This window comes from Rhododendron vialii, chromosome 2a (assembly GCF_030253575.1).
Source record: "Rhododendron vialii isolate Sample 1 chromosome 2a, ASM3025357v1".
Taxonomy (NCBI): domain Eukaryota; kingdom Viridiplantae; phylum Streptophyta; class Magnoliopsida; order Ericales; family Ericaceae; genus Rhododendron; species Rhododendron vialii.
This window is the reverse complement of record NC_080558.1, coordinates 40,464,889-40,478,801: the sequence shown is the minus strand read 5'-3', so window position 1 is coordinate 40,478,801 and position 13,913 is coordinate 40,464,889. Positions and strand designations below refer to the sequence as shown.

The following is a 13,913-nucleotide window of genomic DNA, read 5'->3' as shown; positions in this document are numbered from 1 at the left end:
ATGTCTAAGGACGAAGCCCTGCCTTGTGAAGTGGTTATCGAGCGTGAGATTTATGGGGTTGGCGACAAAGCCTGTGGCAGATTTTTACCGACGAAGATCCGTGGCAGATATGCAGAACCAAGGACAGGAAGCGAAATAAATGGAAAAAAGAAGGTACAATCTACGTTTTGACGAGCTTGATCAAGGCCAGCGAAAAAGAGATAGTTAGAACAGCCGGTTGTGGCTCATGGAACGGAGGGACCGCTCTTGAACAAGTGGTGGACACGGACCAGGATGATATCAGTGTGATAGGGTACAAGAGGATGTTGCGCTTTGAGATTACGAACGAATCGGGTGCAATCGACGGGAGTGTGGAAAAAGGCCACTGGATCATGCATGAGTACTCTCTACGTGATGGTAATACTATGACTGCTGGGAAAGGCGAATATGTTCTTTGTAGGATAAAAAGAGACGACTCAAAGAACACCAAGATATCTCCAAGGAGAGGAAAGAATGTAGAGGCTGCCACACCAGTTGATGACCTTATAGTTCCGAAACCCAAGCGTGTTAGAACAGAGTTCGTGCAAGAGCAGAAGATGGAATGTGATGCGGCACCAGAAACAGAAGTTGTTCCCTTCTCTAAAAAACTATTTATGCAAGAACAGAGTTTTCTAATGATCAGTGACAAATTGAATGAGTTAAACTTGACCGCTTAGATGAAGTTCCAAAATCTGTGAGAACAGAGTTGGATTGCCATATTGTTGCGGCACCAGAAACAGAAGTCGTTCCTTTCTCCAAAGAACTACTTGTGCAAGAAATCTCCAAACTCAAGGTTTCAAGCCACAGCACAACGATCACCGGTATTCTCTTTTCCAATGATTTGTTTTTGGATCAGCAGAAAAATAACATGTCAGAACATCTTTCCTCAATATGGTGGTGAGATAGATCTTTCCTGGAGAACGAGGAATGGAGCTAGCAACATCAAGAGCAAGAGATTGCACATTGTGGTATGTATGTTGTGTGTGTCGTCCAAGGGGATGACAAACAAAAGAAATTGGATCCGTTAATGTTACTACTTTATTAGTTGTTCATTGAAACCATTAATTATTCAGTTGTAAGCAATCTAAATTTCAACAAGCTGCAGATATTATTTATTATCAGTTTTACGATTATTCTAGACTGTGGAATGTAGATCTTATTCTATTTGCCTAATGGTTTGCTTCGCCTATTTGCCTATTGGTTTGCTTTTTTTGTACGATACATAGCCCAAAATCGCTACATTCCAAAGGGATAGGAAATAGTCACTCTTTTATGTATTTCTCTCTTTGTAGTTTATGCCAACGGGTTTTTTGTTATATGCCCGTAAAAAAATAATAATAATTTGATTCGATCCGGTGGCAATGTGATGAATGGAATAAGGCTGTTGAGTGGATGAAAATGTTTGCATAGATGCTGGTTCTATCTTAACTGAATGAAAGGTTTTAGTTTCAAGCAAAAAATTTAACTGATACGGGCTGCAATTTTCTTACCATATGCTGCTCATCATGAGAATTAGTACTTGAAACACGGAGCCGCAATGCGAATTCTTTTTTCTGCATTAACAATTATTGCTGCTGATCAATTTTGCCTGATTTGATTTCGTAGTTTTTTTCTTTCTGTAGGGAAGTTATTATCGTTACGAGAAAAACCAAAAAACAGAACCACCCATGAATCCCAAAGCAACAGAAACAAGGGATTAGCTACCAACAGGATTCACTCACTACTGAAAGAGTCCCTAACAACTTCAGTATTTAGGATAAAATAGTCCAGTTGAAGCAATTAATCTTTTCCTTAAAGCTTTGGCGTCAGAACAAACTATTCTCGATGAAGTTACTTTTCTCTCAGCATTAACCGCAGCTTCACAGTTGCAGCGGTTGGACTTTGCTCAACAGCTTCATGCATATTTAATGAAGAATTCAGCGGTATCACATATCATGATACTGAACGCATTGATTGCCTTGTATTCGAGGTGCAATTTGGTTGATATATCCTTTCAAATTTTCAGTAGAATGTGCGAAAGAGATGCTGTTTCTTGGAATACCATGGTTTCTGCTTTTGTGCAGAATGGGTTGGACGATGAGGGGTTGATGCTTGTGCACAAGATGCAACAGCAAGGGTTCACGATTGATTCTGTAGCTGTAACTGCTCTACTTTCAGCAGCATCAAATCTCAGGAACCTGGAAATTGGGAAGCAAACCCATGCTTATATTCTCAGGTATGGCATTGAATTTGAAGGAATGGAAAGTTATTTGATAGATATGTATGCTAAATCAGGTCTGATTAAATCTGCACAAGGATTGTTTGAAATGTGCTCCACATATGGTAAAGATCTAGCTACATGGAATGCTATGATTGCTGGGAATACCCAGAATGGACAAATTGAGCAAGCTTTCACCACCTTTAGGCAGATGTTCGAGCAAAATATAGTACCTAATGCAGCAACCATAGCATCGATTCTTCCTGCCTGCCAGTCAGTGGGAATAGTGTCTCTAGGCAAGCAACTCCATGGCTTTGCCATTCGCAACTGTTTGGACCATAATGTCTTTGTGGGCTCTGGTCAAAAACATTCCTAGCAAGATCAAGGCAACCAAGCTCAGCATACATGAAAATTGCCGAACTCAACCCAAACGGATCATTAGCATACTTGCTTCCCAATTTAAGAAGGAAACCGTAGAGCAAATTTGCTCTCCTAACGCTCCCCATCCTCGAAACGGCCGGAAAAACATTGACAAAACTCACAACAGTCACTTTTATTCCAATTTTCATCATCATCCAAAAACTCATAAATGCCTCTTCAAATCTCTCTTTTTACGTACCAAGAAATCATAGTATTCCAAGCAATCACATCTCGTCTACGAATAGAACCAAACACTCGACACACCAAATCATCAACATAACCCTTTTTATCATTGGCTGAGCTCAAACAAGTACAGTACATGTTCAACAGAGAATTACATACAATCCTACTACGGCTCTCTAAACGAGAACACAAAACATGGCAGTGAACAGCTTTACCAATGCTAAGCTGCCGAGCATCAGCGCAAGCCTTGAGGACTGCAGAGTAAGTGTAGAAATCACAAGAGGCATTACTTGGAGTTGACACCATTCTGGAGTAGAACCTCAGGGCTTCATCTGGCATGCCATTGCAGATAAACCCAATGATGATTGTGTTCCAGACCACGGTTTTCGGTTGGGGAATTGCGTCGAACAGTTGGCGGGCGAGGTGGGGTTGGCCCTGGTGGCAGAGCTGACTGAGACGGTACCGGATGGTTTTTCTGGGTTGGTGGGTCGGATGGGGAAGAATACGGTTTGTGTGAGGATAATTGTTTGGTATGTGGTGTTTGGGTTTTTCTTTGAAATGAGAGGTTTCATGAGGAGGAGGATGAGTAACCATGGTGGTGGCTGTGATTACTAGTAGTGTGGGTCATGGAGGAGGAGGATGCTGATGAGAGTGGTAGAGGTAGAGCAGAGGACGACATAGGAGGGGAGGAATGGAGATATGTACGGATTGGGTTACTCTTTGTGGTAATACTTCACTGACCAGATATTTGGTTGTACGGGTACCTAAGCAGCCGAACGCAGTATTGATCAAGCTTGGCTCGAACTCTTTTTACACTGTCCAGGCTAGGCTCGAGCTTGAATTTTTTTTTGAAAACTAACTGTCCAGACTCAACTTACATATTTACATTTGAATTTTTGTGGTTGTAATAACTTGGGGTTAACTCATACAATATGCAAGTCGATCTCGAGCTTTTCAAAGCTGAATTGACCTAGTGAGTTTTCAAATGACAAAAGCTGATGAGAAAAGTTATACAAGTACTACACCTGCACATAACTCATTGTCCAGCCTTTCATTGTGTCAGTATTCCGACATTTTTTTGTTGCGCAACCTTGAGGGGAGGGGACTCCAAGCTGTCTTTTTGTAAAATCTCGAAAGTTCAGCGCGATGATATTGATTATGCCCACTGCCTGGTTAGGAGGTCTCTTTCATTCTTCATCCAATATTCATTCATCCAGTATTCATTTACAGGAGGATAACCACTTTTGAATAGAGCTAGTGTTGATTTGTCTATTTCTATAGAGCTCTTGTTTTGTATTTGCTTTTATCCAGTTATCTAATCTAATGAATTTCTTGCTCTTTCTCGAAAATAAAAACACCAAACCATAATTTTTGTGTCTTCCAAATTCAACTCGTCATATATTTCACATATTCTATGAGAAGTGAAAAGAACTTGAACCCATAGGTATTGAAATGTACTAGATAAAAGTTCTAAAGAAAGGAAGCTCGAAGGTAGTGTTTTTGCCCTAGAACAATTGTCGTAACCATTCCGACTCTCACAAGAGGTCCGTAAGATACACACCTCATTAACTTGGACGGAATTTGGTGAAAATGCAACTTTTTACAAAGTACAAAGGGTGCACTTACAACAAAGTGAATGTGAGGGGATGTATCTGCACCAAGGCCAAACCAGAGGGGGGTGTAAGAGACGTTTGCCCTAAACGAAATTAAGCTTGGAAAAGAAAGCTCAGTTAAGTTTTTGAACCAAACTCGAACCTAGTATTGCTAGACATGTTCGACTTATCAAACTCTTGCGATCGGTTCATCCAATGAACAAGCCAAGCTCAAATGCATTTTTAAAATTCGTTAAGTTAACTCCAACAATCTAAGTGTTTGGCTCGTTTATTAGCCCTAATCATAGCTAACGTCCATGTATTGATAGTAAAAGAAAGTGTAGGGTAAAGACACATATAAATCTTCGAAAATCCTAAGGCCATCGACAGATGGGGTACCGACCGGGAACAGACCGCCACGCGCGACCCACTACGGGCCCCACACGAATGATTCGAGCCGTTCAGTAATTTAAAAAAGAAATTCGAATAGCTCCATGAAAAATCAGCTTCATCCGATATGTGTAGATACTTGATTCAATCTTCCCATTTCTCAATTGAATAATAAGAAAAAATTTTACAATCGTTTTATCTCAAGTAAAATGTAAAATTACGATATTGCTACCAATGTTCGATCAACTTGATTTTTTTCATGGTAAATGTTCGTGTCAAGAACAATAAAATGAACGGGTTTGATTGTCTCTATCTGGCTTTATGGGCCGTTTATGGGCTGACCATGTGAGATTCACAATCCTAGTAACCTTTCGGGCCTTTTCTTCGGCGTTTTAACATTAAAGTCCAGGTTGACCCATTTACCACAGTAATCCATGGGCCTACACTCTTTTCTAGCCCAACTTCTTTTTTTATACTCGTGCCTTTTGGGCTGCAAACAGTCCTAACGATCAAAAAACTTGGACGCAACCCACTCTGCATCACAAGGTCTATGATCCTCTAAGATTCAATAGTTGTGGGTTTTTTTCAAAAACTTTTAATGCTTTCGAATAAAATGAAGTGAAATTGACGGGAGTGTTCAAACTTTTCATTGGTTAGAATGAAAGTACGTAAAAGCAGAGATGAAAAACAAAATCAGAACATTGAGAAAAAATTTCTTTATGGAGCAACCAGTAAATAAAGTTTACGGCGCTCAATTGCGCGCATTCAAAAGTGTTTTTGGACAGTCCGGATTGAAAAATCAATTTTGACCGCTGAAAATTAATTGTTTCCGGTCAAAATTGAAAAACATATCTCAACCATTGATTACTAAAATTGAAATTGTGCAGAACCCTTAATAAGTTATTCTCTCCATAACATTACCCCGTCTTGATTTGCAAAACAAGGGTCTTTCAAAACCTTTTACTATGTGGCTCCACACTTGGAAAAACACAGCATGACCCCCGCACGAATCATTAATTTCACTTTTAGACTTTTTTCTTTTGCATTGAAATGGAAGTTAATTGACCCACATAACACTAAAACCACAAATGAGCTTTCTCTTCTTTATATCCACCCTTCCCCATTCCCCCATCTCTAGATCCCCTACATCTAGATCTATCTCCAGATATATACAGTTATAAGAGGGTGTCAAGGAGTCAGCTAGATCTTGCACAACTCCAAACATTTTGACATATTATATTAATTTTTCAGGTTAATTTAAATGTATAATATGGCATAGGCCCCTGCAAATCCATTGGACGCATTTTTTCCCCTAAAAATTTCAAGTTAATAATTTTTTTGCCCCGTGTATAAAATCAAATGGCAGCCATGTACATAAATGACACAATCTCGTCTCTTCCTCGGACCTAACAAGTACCAATGTATACTAATGGAATGTATACCTTTATGTTAACGTCATAGAAATAAGTGTAGTTGGGACCCCGTAAGATACAAAATCATGTGTCTGCCACTCGTTTGTACTCATATTTATATCTTTTGGTCTGATAGGTAAAGTTTGAGTTGATGTTCATGGTTCATACTTTTTCTCTGTGATCGAAAGATAATGAAGGGTGGAGTTAACTGACCCTACTCATTTTCCAATTTTGATTGAGTAATTTCTTGTACACTACTTTTTACGATTTTGACCCCATTAAAATGTGAAATTTCTCCAGCCCCCTAAATTTTCGACCCCAACTCCCCTTGATATCTTCTCTCTGTCCTGCTTAAGATTGTAGAGAACTTGAGTGTGTAAAAGCTAGCACAAATTTGGATAAAAATGGCTTAGCAGCAAGAGCAATACCACAGACGCAGATGTCTAGATACAGATCTGGACATAGATATGTTCGAAACCATCCGATATACATGGCCGGGTTCTATTCAATACACGTGAGATTCATACACATCAAACAGCTTCGGACATTTTCGCACGTCCAAAGCATGCATTTTCCTTGGTACAAAGATAGCACCTGTCTTGGTGGACTCAAATACAAGTACAAACCTCCCTGGGTTGTTTGTCCCCTCAACTAACTCACCTCCAAAACATGCATGAAGTTGGGTTTGATGTTTCAATACAATATATTAATTAGGTAGTTGGTTAGGGTTTCTAGTTACAAGGACTTTTACCCCTAACTAATTAAACTATTCTGATCAATTAATAATTAAGGAGTAAGAATACTAAATTTTATTTAAAAAAATTAGGGTCATCACAATTCTTAAGTGATACTAAAAAGTAGTATGTGCTTTCTGAATGCAATTGTTATAATTAATATCTCAATCGCAAACCCCGTCAATTCTTTGACTAATACTCCTAATTCTTATCATTGTCAGTGATTACATATTTCATGAGGTAAACATGTGGCTCGCGATGTGCTTCTAGTTTGGAAGAACTAGGAGCATCTCCAAATATCCTTACCCATCTTACGAAAAGTCTATGGTACATATACATAGGTACATATGCGTTTTGGACCCATATCGGGTCTTCAAAAAATAATTCGAGCCGCTCATTTTATTCAAAATGGTTTGCTTAAGGTTCCTAAAAAATAAACTCAATCCAATATTAGTAAAAATGTATACAAAATATCTAACTCTACTTCATAATCCAGACCTAGTTTATATGAAGAAAAAGTTGGATGTTTCATATATGTGTTTACCGATTTTGGATAGAGTTTTTTCCTTGGTAGGTGCCCTAAACAACCATTTTGAACAAAATGAACGGCTCAGATCAATTTTTTGGGACTCAAAATGGGTTAAAAACGCATATGTACGCGATGTATATACCTATGTGTATGTGATTAACGGTACGTTTAACCACCGGTATTGGTAAAATAGTATTAACAACCTTGATAGAAACTGATTTTCGTAACATATTCAACTACCGTACGTAAAAATTGTAGGGGCGAAACAGTAAAATCACAATAATAACTGCCACACCCAAGAAATTAGTTAGCCAAGGAATGAAATGATAACTGCCACAATAACATATTCCTCTCCGTCTCATCTCTCTCTCTCTCTCTCAAAACTCTACATAGTAAAGGCCTGAAGGGATTATAACAAGAATCAAGAACCCTGAAACAGAAAAGGAAAGCATCTGATCAAGAACCCTAAGATGATGATGAAGAAGAAGAAGAAGACCAATGGCAATGTTATTATCTCCAATGACAGTGGGGCCATGGATTCCTCCCTCTGGAGTCGACTTCCACCGGACATGGTGGACCACGTACTTTCTCTCCTGCCGGTAAAGTCTCTCTGTCGATTCAAGGCAGTATCCCCCTCTTGGAATTCCAGAATCTCTTCCGCGCAATTCGCTCAAACCCACCTTCACTTAACCAACATTAATACCACCGACAAACCCCAAGAAACCATTCTCGCTTCCTCCTACTCTGGCGCTCTCTACTCCGTCGATCTCGCCGCCACGAATCCCACCACGGAGGTGCTTGATGTCTAGTAAACGGATTCCAAGAGATTGGGTATTTGGGCAGTTTCTTACATTCTCTAGTGAAGGGATTCCACAAGAAGTTGGAATCGTTACCTCGGCCGGAAACCAGAACCAAGCCATGGCAAAATCCCAAAACCTCGGGCGACTCGGCGGAAGGAAAACACGGCGGCGAGATCGACGGAGTAGAGAGCACGAGAGGAGGAGGAAGCGAGAATGGTTTTTTGGGGTTTGGTGGTGGTATTAATGTTGGTTAAGTGAAGGTGGGTTTGGGCGAATTGCGCGGAAGAGATTCGGGAATTCCAAGAGGGGGATACAGCCTTGAATCGGCAGAGAGACTTTATCGGCAGGAGAGAGAGTACGTAGTCCACCATTTCCGGTGGAAGTCAACCCCAGAGGGAGGAATCCATGGCCCCACTGTCATCGGAGATGATAACATCGCCATTGGTCTTCTTCTTCTTCTTCATCATGATCTTTACAACTACACCTTTGGAATTTCAGAATATTTTCTGATCAGAACTTTTCTGTTTTTAGGGTTCTTGATTCTTGTGATAATCCCTTTGGACCTTCACTATGTAAAGTTTTGAAGACAGAGAGAGAGAGAGAGAAATACAAGATTCATTTCTTGGCTCTAACTAATTTTTTGGGTGTGGCAGTTGTTATTGTGATTTTACTGTTTTGCCTTACAATTTTTCCAAATACTGCTTTATTGAAAGAGAGAATCTTATTCACAAACTGGCGCAATCTCAGGCATTCATTCGCGCTATCAATAGCTGAGATTCGTTTTCAATTTTAATCGGTCACAATTGAATTTCAATCCGAACCGTCAAAAATACTTTGGTAGTGTGCGATTGACTATATAAAGCATTATTTACGGAATGATCTGCAAATAAGATTTTTTGATTATGAAAATCAGTTTCTATATATAAGGCAATTCCTTAAGAGGAGAAAAGTACATTCAACTTCATTATGAAACAAAATCTATTAGAGCATCCGTATTGAAATAATCAAAATGAAATGGGTGAGAGCATCTATAGTGGAATAACCAAAAGTCAATAACTAAAAGTTATCACATCATCTTTTGGTTATTCATTTAAGGGGTTGCTAATGTTAGCAATGTAGAGGTCTACAATAGTACAATTAAAATTGAATAACCAAAAATTGTCATAACACGTTATCAACTTATAAAAATCTAAAAATTATGACATAGAAAACAAACTTTTTAAAATAGTTTTCAAACTAATAAAAACAGGTTATTAGAAAAAGAGAAAATAGTTTTTTGAATACTTTCATTTTTAAAAAAAGTTTTCGGGAAAAAGATTTTGAAAAAAAAAAACCGTTTATGAAAGAAAATGTTTTAATTAAAATTTTATTTTGAAATAAACTGTTTTTGCAAAAAATAAAAAATAAAGTTTTTGGGAAAAACAGTTTTAATAAAAAAAAAAAAGGTTTCAAAAAAAAATAGTTTTGAAAAAAACAAGTTTTTGCAAGAAAATAAAAAAAAAGTTTTTAAAAGTATTTTTCTTAGAAACATGTTGAAAATAGAAGAGAGAGAAGGTTTTGTGTTTTATGAACCTGTTCTAGGTGAGCTGGTTGTTTTCCTACCCATTTACCAATTCACCCATTTTTTCAATTCTCATATTTCAAGGCCAAGAAGTAATCGATCGATCATGAACAACATGATTTTTACATAAATTAACCCAAATTAATTAAAAACCAAAACAAAAAGGAAAAAATAAAACTATTATCAATCGATGGTGTTGTTTTGGCAAACCTTTTGAATGTGGGAGAAGGAGATTTAGGTGGAGAAGCAACAATAGGAGTCCATGAGGGAGAAGGAGGAACGGTTTAGGAGACCTTTGGCTATAGAGGATTGATCAAAGGTAGAAGGATTTGAAGATGGAGAAGCAACCGGAGTCCAATGGGAGGAGGAGGAACGATTTTGGTGGGAGAAACAGGAGTTGATGAAGGGTTTATTGTCCCAAAAATCTGAAACGGGAATAAAGGGGAAGCACAAAACAGGGCCGTCATGGACTAACATGCAGCTTGTATCCTCCCCAACCCCAAAACGACATTGTTTTGGGGCACAACACAGAAGACACCGCGCTTGGGGCAGCACCTCCCCCGAGTCCTCTTTCCATCAACTCCCCATCACAAATGTTTAGCCATTTTTGGCTACTCCTTTTCTTGGCTAGATCATCAACTTTATTGATTGCAGTAGATTTTCCATTACCCCTTAATTCTAAGTATATTATGAGTATTTAGTGTGGCTTTAATCAAGCCCATGCAATGAAATCGAAAACTTAGAAAATTGTTCGAACCATGTAGTAAAACAGGACCTCGTGTTATGCATAGTAATTTCACTTTGATTCATTAATTTGTTGATCATTTAAATTTAGAATGAAATATGTGTGGAACTTATATATTATGCATGAAATACCCCAAGGCAACACTAGCTAATCGATCGAGAGAATAAATCTAATAGCTTAGGAAATTTTTGATATTTTAGCATTTCTACCCGAGTCCATGTGACATAGCACAAGGTTGATTGCTCACCTAGTACAATCACCTTGGGCATGCATGACGGGGCTTGAACAAGTTTTTTCCTCTTTTTGTGTGTGCAAAATCTTGATTTTCACTTCTTGCGATATCGTGGAAGGAGGAATGATAGATTTTCCTTTCGTTCCCTTTTTCTCTTCCTTTTTCAAAAGACCATTATTTGATTTATGGTCCTTAAATTAATTAAAGCTCAAATCACAAGTGTTGCGTGACTAGAAATTAATGTTGGGAGAAAATGTTTTATTCTGTTAAAAATCCATCAACAATAATAAAGTCAAAATCAAACCTATTGCCAAACAAAAATTGAAAAGCTTTACAACACCGGATTTTCGTCACCAATTTATTTCAGTGCTTAGTTTTTTTTTGGGGGTCAAATAGAAATTATTTCAGATGAACAATAAAGGGCAAATCCAGTGCACGAGACTCCCACCATCAATGCGGAGTTAGGGAAGGGTTATGTAGGCAGTCTTGCCTCTGCAAGCAGAGAGGCTGTTTTCAGACTCGAACAGTTCTTTTTTTTTTTTTAAATAATTTTTTTTGTGAATGCACAACCTACTACATTATCATTTACTTATATACAAAGGCTAGAATTCTAAAAGTCGGCCGCCTAGGCGCTAGGAGGTGATCCAACGCCTAGATGCTTCATACTTGGGGCAATTTTATTAGAATTGTGGAGTCAAATTCTTTTGCCAAATCAACAGGTAAATGTGGAGGTGACTTGAAGTGTAGGTCTGCCCTTGACTCCACTCACCCACGCGTATTCACACACAGGAGGAAACCTACACTCACAAGAGCAAATCATTACAACGAAGAACAGAAGAATGATAATTACGAAATCTCATAACTGAGAAATCTCCATTTCAGATTTACAAAAGTCCCTAGCTAAAAGAGTATTTGAAGCCCAAAATAAAGAAAGAAAAGTCTGGACGTACGGCCTCTGGATCCGTTTGTGCAGAGAGAGAGAAGAACAATCGATGGCGATTCCATCTTCGTGCAGAGGGAGGAGAACAATCGGTGTATGCGTGCGTAAAGTTTGGGGATTTTTCTTTGTTTGCCCTCCTTAGTTTGGAGAAGAACAATTTGTTCTTAATTTTAGTGGGGATGCTTCATACTTGGGGCAAATTGAATTTGCAGGTTTTAAGTCAAGGATGTGCTACTGAGGACAATTTGGAGATCGACCAGGTGAGAACGGAGGAAGATCGACTGTGAATCAGAATGGAGTGTAAGTCGTAACGGTGACCCAACAACTGCTACCACTCTCGATCACACATCGTATTATCATGCAGGAGATTTCGAATCCAGAAGAGTTGAAAACCTGACAAGAAGCATCGCGTGCAAAGGAAATACATTTTCATACCGCTTAGTACCATCATTGCCGATACAATGAGAAGTTCAAAAACATGCGTCGTGCACATACAACGCTATCCTCTTTCTTTCCCGAAATCAGTTTTATAGCCAAGCGTACGTTTTTTAGCCAATGGATACCGTTCAAGGAAGTTTAAGGAACAAACTTTTGACAAGTTCAGGGATACGAAACTAACTGCATGCCGAGGGACTAAAAGAAGGAAACCTTACTGAAATGTCAGCCCAACATAACAGGGAATTAGTTACTGAACATGGAATGCTCCAATAGTAGAATGAGTCTTTGCTAAAGCACCAAAGCTGCAACGCAGCCATGCGGTGACCAAGGAGCGAATTATTTTCGCTTTTTACCGAACCCGTGTCATGAATTTAAGATCGGAACACAAAACAGATACCATAGCTGCAACAAAATAAGACAAACCTTTTGGATCAATGATAATTCACTAATTAGATAAATTATGCAGTCTGTACCGTACTTGTATTTTCACACAAAATTAACCATCAAACAAGAACAGAATCAAGTCAAGGACCTTGATTTATGGAGTTCATAATATCCAAAACACTTCCACTTGGCCAATATAATGATAAACATTACCGAAACAAAAGGATCCTATCACAAGGCCCCTAGCCACTCCCCAGGAGTTAAGGGTATTTACATGAGGCAGGTAACGTTGGCATCCAAAGGGTATTTACAAGAACAGAATCAAGTCGCCAAGTTTTTTTTTAGAGGACTCCATAGCCTGTATTCAAGCTATCCATGTCTAATGTCTAACCCCCCATGCTTCTTAGCTTCTCAAATTTTATCTCGAGCTGTGTGGTGGACTTTCTGCATATGTTTTCACCTCCCAAAAAAAGAAAAGAAAAGAGACTACTGAAGCCTGCGGAATTTGCTCTGGTCTGCATACATAGGCTTCTATATAGTTACTTGTATAGATAGGACCATAGTAGCTCTTCTGGCCATAGATAATTGTGATGCTTTACCCAGGTTGCTTGTGAAGCCTACAGAGTCTTCTGGAATCAATCAATCCCATATCAACCACCAAAGGAGATCAGATGCAAGGCCAGCTCAACCACGAGATCACAGAGATGATCTCACACTTATTGATCAGTTACTCAACTCAAAAGATGTTCAGAACCATTCTCACAAACAACAAGCTAGCAGCGCGCAGTTGGTTCAAGCCACCTCCAACCCATATGAGCGATGAGGTACTCACGGTCAGGGTGAGTCAGAAGTATTCCAGCACTCACGGTCATGGTCATGGCAAACCGTTCGGCCACAATGATCATGGGGAGGAAGGTTTTGGTATTTACATGCATAGTTATTTCCAAGCCTCAACAACTCAATATGCTTGGTGGTAGTTACTCATTCGACGATCCGGGTGTTCACATGGACACCTCTGATTCTCCATCCTCCCCAGAGTCGCATGGAACACGTAAAGGTCGAGCCAGAGGAAAAAGAGATAGAGCTCGAGAAGCGATTACCAGCACTCCTATATAACCACCTCTTCTTCAAATAGCCTCATCAAAATTTGAAAAGCTTTACAACACCGGATTTTCGTCACCAATTTAATTCAGTGCTTATTAGAATATATGTGAATCATTCTACATTGTTGAAAACACTAAAAAGAGCCAAAGTTAGGGTGAATTCCAACTTTTTCAAATATCAAGAAGGACGTTTACGTATCATCCAACTTTTTCTCAAAATTCAGGTTTGGACTTG

General features: G+C 38.9%; 1 protein-coding gene across 1 annotated transcript; it reads left to right on the top strand.

Moving 5' to 3' along the window:
- Positions 1-2,816, top strand: LOC131317533 (pentatricopeptide repeat-containing protein At5g16860-like). The gene is made up of 6 exons (XM_058347080.1): positions 1-57; positions 108-605; positions 723-839; positions 925-986; positions 1,092-1,167; positions 1,782-2,816. The coding sequence occupies exons 1-6, from the start codon at positions 1-3 to the stop codon at positions 2,589-2,591; spliced, it is 1,620 nt and encodes a 539-aa protein (XP_058203063.1). The 3' UTR covers positions 2,592-2,816.
- The last annotated feature ends 11,097 nt before the right edge of the window (positions 2,817-13,913 follow it).